Raw genomic sequence first — 15,835 nt, 5'->3', positions numbered from 1 at the left:
CATGTCAGGAGTGAGCACAGCCCTGGTGTCCACCTTCTAGCTGCTCATTACCCTCTCTGTGTGTCAGTCTTGCTCCGTCAGGACTCCTAACACTCGCTGCCTTCCTCCCGCCCTTCCTGCCCTCCCTCAGCATGTCATTTTGACGTCCAAGTCACCATGCCATCTGCAAGTGTCTGGGTGCACCCGACCCTCTGTCTCCCAGCTCCTCTCTGTCTTCTCCCTCTGACGCCCAGCAAGGCCTGTGGGAAGCATCAGGGGTCCACTTGTTTTTTTCCTGCGATCAGGCTTTTTCAGCCCGGCAGACCCTCTTCCCCAGCCGTGGGCTGTGTCTTTGCAGGCTGGGTGTCTTGCCCTGTAGACGCAGACTTCTCAAGGAATGGGGTCTCCCCAGGGCCTCGATAGGGGCTGCCTTGGAGCAGGCGCCAGCGACGTCAGGTTTCAATGCGGTGACCCTGCTGCGTGGGTCAGTTTATCTTGTTAGAGATTGGTTTGTTATTTATGTGGAAGGCAGAAAGAAGGGTGTGGAGGAGGAAGAGCACTTTGGTCTGTGGGTTCACTCCCGACGTGGCTGCGGTTCCTAGGGCTGGGCCTGGGGCTCCGGAGCCCCCGGGAGAGTGGAAGCAGTTGCACTTCTTTCCAAGGGCGTCCAGGGAGCTGGTTCTTGAACTGGTGCTTGTATGCCAGTGATGCTTACGCTGCTTCGTGTGCTGCAGGGAGAGGCCTTGGGGGTTAGCTGCTCAAAGGTGAAGCGCGGGGTAGAAATGAGCCAAGGATCGCTTGATGGAATCCTGTTCTCAGGCTGTATCAGAGTGTCCAGGGACTAGAGCAGGAGGCACTGATAGTTACAGATCTCAGAAGCTGCAGGGTAAGTGGTAAGTGCCTGGGATCCCTCTAACTGGAAGGAGAAGCTGCAGAGCAGAATCCCACAGTGGAAAGTTGCCTCACAGAAGTAGATGCCGGTTCCCAACCGTCAGGTAAGATACGTGCTTGTCCTGCAGGCCGCCAGCTCCGTGGACGCTGAAGACGGGCTGAGATTCATGCAGGAGATGATGGAGCTGTCGAGTCGGCAGCAGAAGGAGCAGCAGCTGCCCCCACGCGCCGTGCAGATCGTGTCCCACCCGTTCTTTGGCAGGGTGGTGTTGACCGCGGGGCCAGCTCAGTTTGGCCTGGATCTGTCTAAACATAAGGGGGTATGTGTATGCATTTAAATTAACAGACTTTGGTTTTTAGTACCAGCTGTCCTCTGCAGCAATAGTCTCTTTTCTTCCTCCCTCCCTCCTTTCCCCCACCTTCCCTCCTCTCTCTCTCTCTCTCTCTCCCTCCCTCTCTGTCTCCCTTCCTTCCTTTCATTTGAAAGAGTTATGGAGAGGGAGAGACGGGGAAACAGATATCCTTCATCTACTGATTCCCTCCCCTCGTGGTCTTAACAGCTAGAGCCGGGCCGATCCAAGCCCAGGGGATGCTTCTGCGTCTCCAGCAGGGTGCAAGGGCCCGCTGCCTTCCCAGGACATTAACAGGGAGCTAGGCCTCAAACCAGCACCCACCTGGGATGGTGGTACCACTGTGGCTTCATCCACTATATCAGAACTCTGGCCCTAATAGTCTTATTTTTATTATTACCTTTTTTTAAATTTATTGCTTTTTATTTGAAACAAAGGTTGAAAGAGAGAGAGAGGGAAAAGTCTCTGCCTGCTGGTTCACTCCCCAGATGGCTGTGACTGCCGGAACTGCACCGATCCTAAGCCAGGAGCCAGAGGTTTCTTCCAGGTCTCCCATGTGGGTGCAGGGTCCCAAGGCCTTGGGCCGTCCTATCCTGCTTTCCCAGGCCACAGGCAGGGAGCTGGATGGAAGTGGAGCTGCCGGGACATGAACCGGCGCCCATGTGGAGTGCTGGTGCTTCTGGGTGGAGGTTTACCCTGTTGAGCAGTCCTTATTTTTAAAAGTGGATATTTGGTCTCTCAGATTTAAGCTAAACAAGCATATCTTGGCATCTTGATTCATAATTTGTGTAAATACAAGTATTATTAATAACCAGCTTTCTTTAAAATGCTGCTTCGACTGTGCAGTGGCTTTTGTAGCAGCAGCTGCTGCAGTCCTTGCTTACAGAGTGGTAAGTTAGGAGCTCAGTGTAGACCTGGCCAATAGCTCGGGCCCACAGCCTTGGGAGGCGTCCTAGGAGGTCCGTCCTGGTCCTGGTCACTGCGTAGGGAACGCAGCACTGACACTCTGTTTCTTCTGATTTACACTTTTTCCAGTGTGTACAGGTCCATGGAGCGATGGGCCCTTTGGCAGCTGCTCGGCGGGCAGCTTACGACTCCTGCAGCTTCCCCAGGCAGCTCGGCTCCCTATGGCGAGCCGGGTGTCTGGCCACGGCTCGGCCTCTGTCCACACTGCCCACGTGGGGCTGATGCTGTGTAGTTTCCCTCAGTGTGCAGGTCAGGTAACTGCAGGGGCGCTCTGCAAGCACTGACAGAGGCCTGGGTCGTCCAGAATGTTCCAGACTGCGACTCATGCTGTATTTCTTTTTTTCTTTGAAGATTTACTTATTTTTGTTGGAACAGCAGATTTACAGAGAGAAAGAGAGACAAAGAGAAAGATCTTTTGTATGCTGATCCATTCCCCATGTGGCCACGGTGGCCGGAGCTGATCCAGTTGGAAGCCAGGAACCAGGAGCCTCTTCCAGGTCTCCCACGCGGATGCAGGGTTCCAAAGCTTTGGGCCATTCTCTACTGCTTTCCCAGGCCACAAGCAGGGAGCTGGGGTAGCCAGGCCGTGAACCGGCACCCATATGGGACCCGGCAGGTGCAAGATGAGGATGTTAGCCATCCGACTACCATGTCAGGCCCATGCTGTATTTGAGACTGGGAAAAGTGGGTTGGGGTTCTAGGTATGTTGAGGCGTGATGGCTGGCCTATGACGCAGTGAGGTAACAGGATACTGTGTGACTTCTGTTGCTGCTAGACACGAGGCTTTGTTGCCAGCAGCAAGCCGTACAATGGGTGCTCGGAGCTCACCAACCCGGAGGCTGTCGTGGGGAAGATCGCACTGATGCAGAGGGGACAGTGCATGTTTGCCGAAAAGGCACGCAACATCCAGAATGCGGGGGCCATCGGCGGCATCGTGATTGGTGAGTGCTGTGTCCCTGGACGCCCAGAGGGGGCGCTCTTGGAACTTTGGCTTTTGTTTTCTAAATCGTGTCGGAGTTGGTCGTCCTGTTTATGCTTCATCTGGACAGCGTCAGGCATGGTCGCCTGGAGACGTGGTGGTTTGCATCTGCCCTGGTTCCCAAGGGCTGCGGGGTGGGTTTCTGTGCACACACGTGGGTTGCTGCCGTCCTGGGGCTGCGTGCCATGGCAGCTAGATAGCCACGTGTGTCCCCTTGGCCATGTGCCCCCAGGCAGATCAGGGTCACATTCCAGGCTTGCACTCGGAGGGAACCTGCTCAGGCCTGTCTGACAGGGCAGGGCGGTCCGTTTGGGCTTTGCGATTTCTTTTTCCTCGAGTTAGCACAGACTCCTTCGTGAGCTGAGGGTTGTTACATGATTTTACTTTAGTGTCTGTGAAAAGAGGGATTGGTTTGAGTACCATCTCTCTGAGATCTTGTGCCCTGTGTGGGCTGCCCAGTGTGCTGGGGATGGGAGAGCTTGGGTTCTGCCCGACACTCTAGCTGCGGCCCCTGTCTTGCGAACAATAAACCCTGTCCCTTATCCTTAACCTGGCATTTAAAAAAACTGAATTGAAAGGCTAAGTTAGAGAAGGATTTGGGGATGGGGGTGGGGTGGGGTGGGGTGGAGGCAGCTATCCTCCGTTCTCTGGCTCACTTCCCAAGTGGTCCTGCCGGTGGTGCTAGGCCAGGGGAAAGTCACGAGCTTCGTTCAGCTCTCCCACCTGGGCACAGGGCCTGAGCCTTCCATGTCCCACTGCCCTCCCCGCATGGTACCAGCCAGGACTCAAACCAGCACCCCCACGGTGCCTATGCAGCCTGGGCAGCACCTCACCTGCTGTCTGACAGCCCAGCCCCAAGACATTTAGTTTTTAAAGAGAAGCTTTGTGTTAGGACTTCTGTCTCCCAAGCTTTGTTGGTTCCACAATACTTTGTTTTTTGGTTTTTTGTTGTTTGTTTACTGGTTTTGGTTGTATGTAAATGATTAACTTGGGACTTACTATTCCGAGGGACAAAAGTACAGATTATCTTAGCAGTCTTGAGTTGCCTGAGACACCCATGTGGGTTGATCGGAGGGAATTTTGCTCTCTGATGGAGATGGTCCTTTTCCCTGAACTTGGAGAGAGGCGCTAAGCTGTGGTTCACCCAGCCTCCTGCTGCCGGCCGCCTTAGACATGTGCCCTGGCCCTTCTCTGAGCACCCCTGCCACCTCCTGCCACCTGCCAGCCTGTTCCCTTCTTAGACCTCAGGTCCAGAGGGGCTGTTCAGACCCACACGTCAGCTCCGAGGGGGTGGCCCTGGACCACAGCTGTCTGCATGGTCTGCATGCCAGTCCAAGGGCCCAGAGGGCTGAGGGTCAGCTGGCCCTTCTTGGCCTGATCCCAAGGAGCCTGAGAGTGCCAGGGCCCTTCCCCAGAGAGGCCAGTGTGAGAGAGGGTGGTGGGTGGCCTCGGCACCCCAGTCAGGCCTCCTGCTGGTATTGAACTTGTGCCTGACAGCACAGCAGGTTAAGAAAACCCAGTGGGGTCATTGTCTCTGTGAGCAAAGAAACCGTCAGCTTGCCGTTTGGTAAAGCTGTGTGAGTCGGGGTTATCCGAGATGCTGCGAGCTCCCATGCCCTCACCAGCGAAGCACCTTGGCTCCAGAGCAGGTCACGGCTTTTGAATGAGGGGCGCTCGGCCTGGGCCAGGTGTGCGCAGCACTAGAGCCCACTGCTGGGTCTCACACTGTGATCCAGAACCTTGCGTTTCTCCACCTGTGAGCTTCGCTCAGAATTGGAGAATTGTGTGTCCTGCCTTTTTTTATTTCATGCTCTGCTTATGTTGCATCAAGTGCTTCGTTACAATCCACCTGTAATGGTTTATTATAGTACTTAAGTGAATGGGCACTCAGCTTTCTGTGGTTTCAGATCACATTTGCAGGAGAATTAGCTGAGAAGATGAGGCTGTTTGTTAATGGTTCTTGATGCAAAGAGTGAGTGCCTCTAGCAGGGAGAAGAGGAGCGTGGGTTTAACAAATAGGTGCTTTCATGGCTGCTGTGTGTTCTCTGGCCAGATGACAACGAGGGGAGCAGCAGCGACACGGCCCCTCTGTTCCAGATGGCTGGGGACGGGAAGGACACGGACGACATCCAGATCCCCATGCTCTTCCTGTTCAGCAAAGAGGGCAGCATCATCCTGGAGGCCATGCGGGAGTACGAGCAGGTGGAGGTGCTGCTGTCGGACAGGGCCAGGGACCGAGGTGAGCATCCTGTGGGCTGTCGGACAGGGCCAGGGACCGAGGTGAGCTGGCCTGTGGGCTGTCGGACAGGGCCAGGGACCGAGGTGAGCATCTTGTGGGCTGTCGGACAGGGCCAGGGACCGAGGTGAGCTGGCCTGTGGGCTGGAGGCGCCCGGGGCTGCCAGACAGGGCCAGGGACCGAGGTGAGCTGGCCTGTGGGCTGAAGGCCCCCGGGACTGCCAGACGGGGCCAGGGACCGAGGTGAGCATCCTGCGGGCTGGAGGCGCCCGGGGCTGCGTGCTCTGAAAAGTCACCGTGTGAGACAAGGACTTCAAACATGCACCAGTAAAACGTTTACTTGGTTCTGATAGTGGAGTTAGAGTGTTTTTAGAGTTAGCGTCTCATATGTGATTTATAGTTTGGAGCATGATTCTGTCCAGTTGCTGAAACAAGAGACTGCCTCAGGAGAGTCATTGTAACTTCTGGAAATGTTCCCCATTTATGCCACCAACCTTTGGTCTTCCACATCTTCATAGAGAAAGAGGTGTGCTGCCCCTGTGTCGTGTTGCCATGGTGGCCAGTCCAGCACGCCCCTGAATCCAGCAGCGATGTGTAAGTCATGGTGCCTGCCTTGAGGAGGAGGAGGAGCCCTCTCAGGGAAGGTCCTGGCACCCAGCTGCTGTGTCCCTTGGGACGGAGACCGGGGCAGTGAGCCTGTGTGGCGCTGCTCTGCCTGGCCCCTTGCCTCCCCTGAGCGGTCGCCACGGGAGACGCTCCCAGGGCGCGGCCTGTGTGTGAGAACAGAGCGGAAGGCAGGTCCGTGACTTGTTTTGCTCCCTCCCATGGCACCGATTTTTTTCTTCTGGCCCTGTTTCTGAACTGAGCTCTTAGTTTCCTGTGTAGGACACTTCGAATGTTTGGGGGAAAATGGAATTAAAAGGTATGCTTTATTTTGGTGTCAGACATTTTGAAGTCCATGTGTATAAGGATGGAGTAGGAATTGGGAAAAGAACTGTGCAAGGATCTCAGCATTGGGTTGTTTTTTCCCTCCAAACTGAGTTACCTTTCAATTCCACTCGTGTGCAGACTTCTGCGTTCCTTATACATGCGTTGGGGCGTGAATCAGAAACAGGCAAGTTAGCATTCTGTGGAAGCCTTTCACTGGAGCCTCTGCTTTGTCCCTCCTGCTTTGTGCTACCACTGAAATTTCAGCAGCAATATTGAAAGATAAAATGATTCCAAGCTACATTATTAATAGTAATAAGTATCTCACATTGAGAACACACACACACACGTACACAATATTGCTGCAGTGGAGACCTTGATACCGTCTGGATCAGTGTAATCATGTTGTCACATCCGACCACTTGTCCCATAATAATGACAATTCTTTGAACCCTTCATAGTGCACCTTGCGAATCAGCTATGTGCCCCATACAGTAGGTGAAGTCACAGCCCAACAGCCACATTGTGTGGGGGTGTGGGTAGGGGGTTATGGGGTGTGTGGGGATGTGTGGAGGTGAGTGTGTGTTTGGCAGTGTGTATGGGGGTGTGGAGGTGAGTGTGTGTATGTGTGTGGGGGGATGTGTTGTGTGTGGAGATGGGTGTGGGGGGTGCAGGGCTGTGGGGGGTGTGGAGGTGAGTGTGTGTGGGAGGGTGTGGAGGTGCGGGGGGATGTGGTGTGTGGGTAGGGGGTTATGGGGTGTGTGGGGATGTGTGGAGGTGAGTGTGTTTGGCAGTGTGTATGGGGGTGTGTGGAGGTATGCATGTGTATGTGTGTGGGGAGGGTGTGGCATATGGAGGTGTGAGGGGATGTGTTGAGGTGTGTGGACATGGGTGTGGGGGGTGTAGGGCTGTGGGGGTGTGGAGGTAGGTGTGTGTATGTGGGGTGTGGAGGTGTGGGGGATGTGTTGGGGTGTGTGGAGATGGGTGTGGGGGGTGTGGAGGTGGGTGTGTGTATGTGGGGTGTGGAGGCGTGGGGGATGTGTTGGGGTGTGTGAAGATGGGTGTGGGGGGTGTGGAGGTGTGAGGGGATGTGTTGGGGTGTGTGGAGATGGGTGTGGGGGTGGAGGGCTGTGGGGGTGTGGAGGTGGGTGTGTGTATGTGGGGTGTGGAGGTGTGGGGGATGTGTTGGGGTGTGGAGATGGGTGTGGGGGTGTGGAGGTGGGTGTGTGTATGTGAGGTGTGGGGGATGTGTTGGGGTGTGGAGATGGGTGTGGGGGTGGAGGGCTGTGGGGGTGTGGAGGTGGGTGTGTGGAGGTGGGTGTGTGTATGTGGGGTATGGGGGATGTGTTGGGGTGTGGAGATGGGTGTGGGGGGTGGAGGGCTATAGGGGTGTGGAGGTGGGTGTGTGTATGTGAGGTGTGGGGGATGTGTTGGGGTGTGGAGATGGGGGTGGGGGGTGGAGGGCTGTGGGGGTGTGGAGGTGGGTGTGTGTATGTGGGGTGTGGAGGTGTGGGGGATGTGTTGGGGTGTGGAGGTGGGGGTGGAGGGCTGTGGGGGTGTGGAGGTGGGTGTGTGTGGAGTGTGGGGGATGTGTTGGGGTGTGGAGATGGGTGTGGGGGTGGAGGGCTGTGGGGGTGTGGAGGTGGGTGTGTGTATGTGGGGTATGGGGGATGTGTTGGGGTGTGGAGATGGGTGTGGGGGTGGAGGGCTGTGGGGGTGTGGAGGTGGGTGTGTGTATGTGAGGTGTGGGGGATGTGTTGGGGTGTGGAGATGGGTGTGGGGGTGGAGGGCTGTGGGGGTGTGGAGGTGTGTGTGGAGATGTGTGGTGGGGGTGTGTTGGGGTGTGCAGATGTGTTAGGGTGGGGGTGTGTTGTGTGAAGCTGACACTGCCAGCTGCTAGGCTTCCCACACAGGCCGAGCTTTCAGGTTTGGTTGCCTGCCAGCGTCCTGGACTGTGACCGTGTGCTGCGGGGTCCCTGGTGAGGAGCCCCCATGACACAGTCCCGAGAGCACTGCAGCCCCGTTGACTCAGCCTGCCCTAGGGCGAGTCTGAGGGTTCCACCAGGAGCTCCAGCTTGCTGAGGGCTCCCCGGTGTTGAGGCCACCTGTCTGCAGATTTGCCCCTGCATCGTGCAGCCCCGCGCAGGGACGCCCCGACCACTGCTGGAAGGACACAGCAGGCGCCCTGCCCGCTGCCCTGTTGATAATCGCCTCCCTCGCTGAGCTGGCAGAGAGCAGAAAGCCTGCCGTGGTACCACGGGGCCACGTCCTGCAGTCGTGTCTGCTGCGGACCAGAGCATTGGGGGCCTGGGGCTCATGTGGCCTCCTTTTGCCAGAAGCCCCGTTGGAGAAGTCCTCTAGCTCTTCTCTATCGGGCGTCCCTGGGGCAGCTGGGGCCACCAGGTTCTCAGGCCACCCCTCCGAGGGAGGAACTGCCCCTGGTGCAATGACTCTGTGTCCCCTCCCCGGCCCCACAGTGCCCCTGCTGAATGCAGTTGTGTGGCTGTGTGTGGAGCTAAGCTGCTGGTAAAAGGAGCGGATTGCAGGAGAAGGTGTGTGCCCACCAGGGCACTGGCTGGACAGGAGCATGGCACAGGGGGTCAGACATGTCTAAGCAGTGGCGTCTGCCGCTTGCTCTTGCTCCGTGTTCCCCTACCCCTTTCTGGGGACACCTCCTCATTGAGAACGCAAAGCCTGCTCAGCACACAGCCACATGCCGCCCCCTTGTTGGGAAGGTGTCCTCGCCGTGCAGGTGGCCGTCCTGCTGTCTGCAGCGCCAGCCGGGGTGCGTCAGGAACCTGCTCCTCTCTGCTGTTGGCAGTGTGCTATGTCTGCCTCACTGCAGAGCGCGGGTGGCTTCCTCCGTGTGCCCCATGTCCACTCTGACTCTGCCCATGGTAGCCTCCTGTCCACTGAGGGAGGACTGCTCTTTGAGAAACTTTGCTTAGTTTTTTCCAAAAAGTAAATTTATAGCAAGTTAGTTCAGAGCTGTATCAAACTTTTTAAGTAACCTCATCTCCCCGAGAGTGCTGTGTGTTTTATGCCTTGCTTGGGTCCCCCAGGAACTTGGGGGTTCACAATTGCACTGTTTAGGATCTTGCTATATTAGCAGGTGAGCCTGAGTCGACCCTTGCACACTGTGGTGGTGTGCAGTAGAACTCTGCCATTGTCTGACCCTGCGCAATGAGCCTGGCAGTGCAGGGCCGGGACGTGTGTCCTTGTCCATAGGTTCTTCTGTACTGTTATTTCTGCTGCTGCAGAATTCGCAAGAGAACATGGGCATGGAGCCCAGCCGCAGAGAACTGCCGTGCCCGCTCACTCCGCAGCTGAGCACTGAGTCCTGCTGCCTTCCAGGGTCTCCGTGATCAGGAAACAGGCCCCGAGGCCCGGGCTGCGCGTCCCTGTGCTCCTGAGCTGGCTCAGGTCGCAGCGGGTCCCACCCCCGCCAGTGGGAGGAGAGCACGCTGTTCTGTCTTAGTGCACTCTCCTTATGGTTTTTATTTGTTTATTTTTTTCTTTTCAAAATTGCCTGATGGGTTTTGTCTCCTTTAAATAGGTTCTATAGCTAAGACACATGTATGAGGAAGAAACTGTACATGCAGCTGTGTGTGTATACGTATCTATTATTTTTTTATGTTTTTAATGTTCTTAAAAATAGTTAATTTTTTTAAAATTAAAGACTTATTTTTATTGGGAAGAGTTACAGATACAGAAAGAACGAGATCTTCCACTCACTGGCTCACTCCCCAAATGGCCACAGCTGCCAGAGCTGAGATGCTGTAAGGCCAGGAGCCAGGAGCTCCTTCGAGGTCTCCTGCCTGGGTGCAAGGACCAGAGGCGGGGCCATGCTCCGCTGCTTTCCCCGGCGTTGAGCAAAGACATGGGTCGAAAACCAAGTGCTGGGGCTCGAACCAGTGCACAGATCGGGTGCCGTGCTGCAGGCGTTGGCTTAGCTTACCCACTGTGCCATGCTGGCAGCCCCCATTTAACATTGTATGTTATCAGAAATACTAGGGGTTTTGGTTTCAGTTTTTAGATCTCATGTTGATTTGAAGATCATATAAACCTTGGCATAATATTTTCATAAATTTTGTTGTGGAATTTTTGCTGTTTGAGGGATTACACACTGCTCGTGAAGCCGACCTGCCTCTCCCCCAGATGCAGCCGCCACCGCCGCGAGCAGCAGGGGCAGAGCTGGGCTGTGCTGCTGGAAGTGCATCCTACCCGTACGGCAGCCCCACCCCCACCGACTGCTTTCTAGAACTTCCTGACCTCTCGGTGGTGTGTGCTGTGTTGTAAGAAGCTTAAAATAGCTGTTTCTGGCTCCCAAATGAAAATAAAAATAGAACAAAGAAGCAGAATGGATTCCTTTAGAAATTAGGTTAGGAAAATGTTAAACATTGCATTTTGTATCCAAGAAGGTATCAGTTTAATCAAAGCTTATTTTTATGTTTGCATTATGATTGTACAGAGTTCTTTCCATAGTAAGTTTGATGCTATGTGTGGATTTGGTTTCACGGTGGAAGGGACTGATGACCTTCCCAGCCGATCTGGTTACCACAGAGCTTGGCCTTATGCCTCGGACCTTCCTTACTCAGCGCCTTGCTGAATTTGATGTCAGAGGATCTTCAGAAATTCATGGAAGTATGTTTTGTACACCAGAAATTCCATCTTTCCACACCTTTTCACAGTTTCTCTTGAAGTCGTCCTCCGGGCTCTCCCTCTGCCGCTCCTGTGTTTGCTGTCTCCTGGCCCTTGGGCGACCCAGCAGACTCAGGGGCTGGGCTGGCAGGGCCGGGGTCTCCTGCATTTTCCACAGCTTAGGGAACCCGGGAGCAGGGGGGTGTGCCGGCTCCCCTCCTGTGAGAACACGCTGCAGAGAGGAGGTGAGCTGGCCGGCAGGTGGTCAGCCTGCTGAGGGCTGCACTCAGAGCTGTTTCTTCGTCTACTTCCTGGCACAGTGCTCCTCTGGCCTGTGGTGCCTGGCTCGCTCTTCATGGCTTGGGGCCACTTGTGCATCTGGCGAGCTGTGGTAGCGTCCCCCATTGCTTGTGCACGTGTGGTGGTTGCGGGGCTCTGAGTGGGGCTGCACAGGTGCTGTGGGCAGGCGCGTGTGGTGGTTGCGGGGCTCTGAGTGGGGCTGCACAGGTGCTGTGGGCAGGCACGTGTGGTGGTTGCGGGGCTCTGAGTGGGGCTGCACAGGTGCTGTGGGCAGACGTGATGTTCACTCTTGCTGCTGGTTTTGTCCCTGCCTTGCAGGGTGCTCACGGAGGGTACTGGGCTCGGCTGACTCCTCCCTAAAGGCAGAGCCGTGTGGCGGTGTGTGGGAGCTACTCCTGTTTGAGGGTCCCTTGGGACTTAACAAAGTGAAGCCCCCCCCAGCCGTCAGTCTGTGTTCCTGGGGGATATGCTGTTTCAGGGCCGCAGGGCGTTTTGGAGTTATCTGCCCTCCATCCAGAGCCCCGAGACTGTCCTTGTGTGTGAAATGATTTGGTTGGCATGCTGATGCTCATGATCACCCAGATCTTGAAGTCTCCGGCTTCGTGGCCTCCTGTGTGGGTTGGCCCGTGCAGGCTGGCTGTGCCGTGTGCTGCGTGAACTTGGGGCGATGTGTCCCAGGGTGGTGTGGCATGTCTTGGCTTTAGATACTGAGTTTTGGTCATACGCTGCAAAATGGCAGGTGGTTTAATGTCATTGTGTGGTGTATACGGGCAATTCAAAGGCAGTGGAAATGGAAAGAAAATACAAGTACACTTGGTACAAAAAAAATCTGAAATCTATGTAGTTTTATTCAAGTGCCATTGTTTTCAAATACTGCAGTATCTCTTGGCATTGGCTGGCATCCATTGGAGTCATCCTTATTAGCTGTTAGTCATTCTTTCCCGCGGGGACCATAGATTTGTTTGTGATCCTGGCACCTTTGGCAGCATGAAGTCCTGAGCGGTGTGACTGCTGTTCCAGGGTGGCCCTCCTGTAGGCGCTGTGCCTCTGTGCTTCACTGCTGTCGGAAGTGGAGGCACGCTGGAGGGCCACGTGGGCTGAGGCTCTTTGTCCCCCATGCAGATGGCGAAATGGACAGTGAGGAGCTGCCGTCTCCCGACCAGGAGGCCCCGAGTCAGAGCACGGAGCAGGTGCCCACTGTCCCACAGACGCTCGACGAAGCTCGTCTGGACCCTGCGGGGGAAGGCCCTGGTGCCTCCCCGCCAGAACCACTGTCTCCCACGGACCCAGAGCCGGACCTGGAACCAGACCCAGGCACGGGCGACGTGCCCTCCGGGCAGACTGCTCACGCCCCCGAGGCCCAGGAGCCCGACAGTCTTGATGGCGAGTGCACAGAAGGCGACCCCAGCCAGCCGCGGGAACAGTCAGAGCCTGAGGACGAAGCCACTGCTCAGGCCAGCTGGGGTGACAAGGCCCAGCCCATAGACTCCATGTTAGCCGACTGGAGTGAGGATATAGAAGCATTTGAGATGATGGGGAAGGATGAACTCTGATGGGCACAGCGCCTGGGTAGGTATGTGACAGGAAAGGTAAACCAATTGGCAAGACACCCTCACATGCGGCAGGCTTTCTGTGGGCGCTGCGAGCTGGCCAGAGGCCTCGGCGGGCGTTGCTGCTCCCCCTGGGCACCTGGAGCGGGCTGGGTTAGAATTACCTTGTTTGACTTGTCCCAGAATGGAAGCCCATGTAACAGCACTGCACTGGCCATCCCACAGGCCGGGGAGGATTACCGACTCCCTGGGAGAGGGCACGGGGTGGGACCAGCAGCCGGGCGGGACAGTGCCCCGGGGAGTGCCCGGGCACTCTGCTTTCAGAACTACACTCCCACCTGCCAGGTGGCAGACACCAGATCCTTGGCTGCTCCTGCCTCCAGGGAAGCCAGTGGACTTGGGCAGTGCGTCTCCTGCGAGAGCATTCGGTGGGAGCGGGCAGGGCACGTGCCATCCGCCGCAGCACTCGGCAACTCGCTGCTGGCTGCTGCTGAAATGCAGCGAGGCAGAAGCCGCCTGGGGGACTGCGAGGCGGGCGTGGTCCCCTGGGCGGGTGTGGCTCTGCAGCCGGTCTCCCTCCTGCCCTTAGCCTTACTGCAGCCCGGGACAGCCTGCAGCCTGAGAACTTTGGTCGGCCTGGGCGTGCCCGCGGGCTCCCAGGGTCACTGCTGCTTCTGTCCCTTTGGTTTTGGAAATGAGCCCCAGGGAGTCTGTCACATTTCCTCTGAATCATGGTGTGTAGGTGTTTGTGGGAGCCGGCAAGAGCCTTCCCCAGGAGCAGGCACACAGCCATACAGCCTAAGGAGAAGTTTCCACCTTCCTTTTTGATGGTGGCAGTTTGGTGCCGGCCATGTTTTTGTTTTTACAATTTTGCTGTTGATATCTGTAGGTAGGTAGCCCTATAGTTAAAATCATGGCTTTAGTAATTTTATTTATTTTTAAAAATAGATACGAATCAGTTCTAAGGAATATTGGGGCAACTTGGTTTCGTTCCTCTTGACCGTGATGTCGCAGGGAGCCTTTCCCTGGGGGGAGGGTTGGGGGACAGCAGTGCTGAGCTCAGGTCCAAAAGTCGCTCTGCAGCCACCTTAGAGCCCAGGTGGACGCAGGCTTGTTTCAGGGGCTCATTGTCTGCTTCCAGAAACTCCAGTGACCTGGCTGGGGCAGTGAGTCACACATCTTCGGGAGGGAAAGGGGCATCTTAGCAAAGCCTGTGGTCTTGAACCAGAAAGACTAGCTCCCGGGAGCTTGTGCATGTGGCATTGGGGTCGGCGGGCAGGGCTGTGCCAGGGCAGGGTGCGGAAGGACAGTGCGCCCTGGGAGCTGCTGCAGGCTGGCTGGGCCTGCCAGGTGCAGCGGCACAGAGCAGCTGCTGACCAAGGCCACAGCACATGAGTGTCCCCACGCCTCGCGCAGAGCTGCTACTGGCTGACTCGTGACCCTGGGCTGTCCTGGGCTACGCAGGCACGGCCCTGGCTGGACGAGGCTCAGGTGCAGGTGCAGGATGTTCTTGTTGAGAAAGCTCAGTTGTTAAAGAAAGCGAGCGTGGAACCGGCTGTGTGGCACGTGGCGGTACGGTGGCCACGAGGGCCTCCTGGGCCAGCTGCGGAGCCCCGACCATTGCCAAGTGGTGTTGAGTTCACTAAAAATCCCCACTGTGCTAGGTTTGTTCTTAATGTCTTGGTCTTCAAATACCTTTTTATAGATATTTTATTTACTTGCTAAAGATTCAGGGGATTGTGTGAGACCCTGAAGTTAGAAACATCTGGTCTACCTCAGTTACATGTGACTGCTTAGAAATAGAGCTGATGTGATCACCAACAGCCATAAGATTGTTTGATTAAGAAAGATTTGTATCTTTACAACTGGAATCAAGTGAGGATATTACCCAGGAGGCAAATGTTAGATACCAGAGCAAAAATTTAATTCAGGTATTTTCAGGTTTTAGAACTTAACTTGTTTACCTACTAAACGTCAAACAGCTGTAGTTTCTCTTTTGCGCACAGAAGTCCCCTGAGCTGGCCTGCCCTGCTTGCCGTACTGCTTTCCCATGGTGATGCGGGGGCGGGGCTGGTGCCCGGGGTAGGCTGGGAGGCACATGCCCGTGGCTTCCGGAGGACCTGGTTGAGAACAAGTGACTGCCTGGCGTGCTTTTCCGCTCTTCTCCCAGGCTTGGAGAGAGAGAGGAGAGAGGTGGCTCTCGGGGCTTGGATCTCAGGTGGGGACGCCCAGGAGTTCTCGTAGTTGAATGGCCATCACACAGCCTGACCACAGCAGAGTCCCACACCGGCCGTGCTCGGGGAGCCTGGCGGGTGCGAGGGTGTGCGGGCTAGGGGCTGGGCTGCCGCTGCTCCCTGGGGGCGGGCGAGCTTACCCAGGAGCCCAGCAAGGCTGAAGCCAAAAGACACAGAAACATTTGTGAACGAGACGCTGTTGGTTCAGATTTTATAAAAGACGTTTTTAAACAAGCCCGATTTACAGCCGTATATTTTCTTATGATGTAATTATGGGAAAGATGTCTGTACTCACAGGTGCTGTAACACCACTGTTGGGGTTTATTGGTGACAAATGTATTCAATCTTTCTAAGGGAAACTATGTACTGTGATGTAAAAGTCTGGGCAAAATGTACATAATCCTTGTATATAATTGTGTATTTGATTATAATTACTGATTGTAAAGATTTAATAAAATATGTAAATATTCTGGCCTGGTCTTCATTTGAAGTTTCAAGGTTCCTGTGCCCACTTTGTGTGTGTGCTATGGGACAGGGCACAGCAGGGGCTGTCCGTGGACTGTGCCAGAAGCCGCATGTACACAGCCCTAGTTGGCTCGGGACTCACTCATTCCTGCTTGCTCAGCTGTCCAGCCTCAGCTCCCTGCCTGACCCCCTCTTTCTGCTCTGACAGTGTGGCCATGGCCACGGGGTCCCCTTCCAGGTGTTCGCAGACCCTGCCGGGCACCGTGGCAGGTTTCTGTGGCAGTCCACCTGCCTGGGGTCTGTGAGCAGTGGGGCCC

The 15,835-nt window shown here is 55.7% G+C and overlaps 1 protein-coding gene across 2 annotated transcripts in view; it reads left to right on the top strand.

The window, feature by feature from the left end:
* EDEM3 (ER degradation enhancing alpha-mannosidase like protein 3) overlaps positions 1–12,863 on the top strand; it is a 61,166-nt gene extending 48,303 nt beyond the window's left edge. For both annotated transcript variants that reach the window (XM_058668939.1, XM_004578827.2), the window contains exons 17-20: positions 999–1,190; positions 2,962–3,127; positions 5,219–5,404; positions 12,392–12,863. In XM_058668939.1, coding sequence (XP_058524922.1) covers positions 999–1,190; positions 2,962–3,127; positions 5,219–5,404; positions 12,392–12,822 — 975 coding nt within the window. In that variant the 3' untranslated portion in view covers positions 12,823–12,863. The remainder of the gene's footprint in view (positions 1–998; positions 1,191–2,961; positions 3,128–5,218; positions 5,405–12,391) is intronic.
* Positions 12,864–15,835: the final 2,972 nt, after the last annotated feature.

Source organism: Ochotona princeps, chromosome 10, assembly GCF_030435755.1.
Source record: "Ochotona princeps isolate mOchPri1 chromosome 10, mOchPri1.hap1, whole genome shotgun sequence".
NCBI lineage: Eukaryota > Metazoa > Chordata > Mammalia > Lagomorpha > Ochotonidae > Ochotona > Ochotona princeps.
The sequence above is the reverse complement of the archived record's forward strand: the minus strand, read 5'-3'. Positions and strand labels throughout refer to the sequence as shown.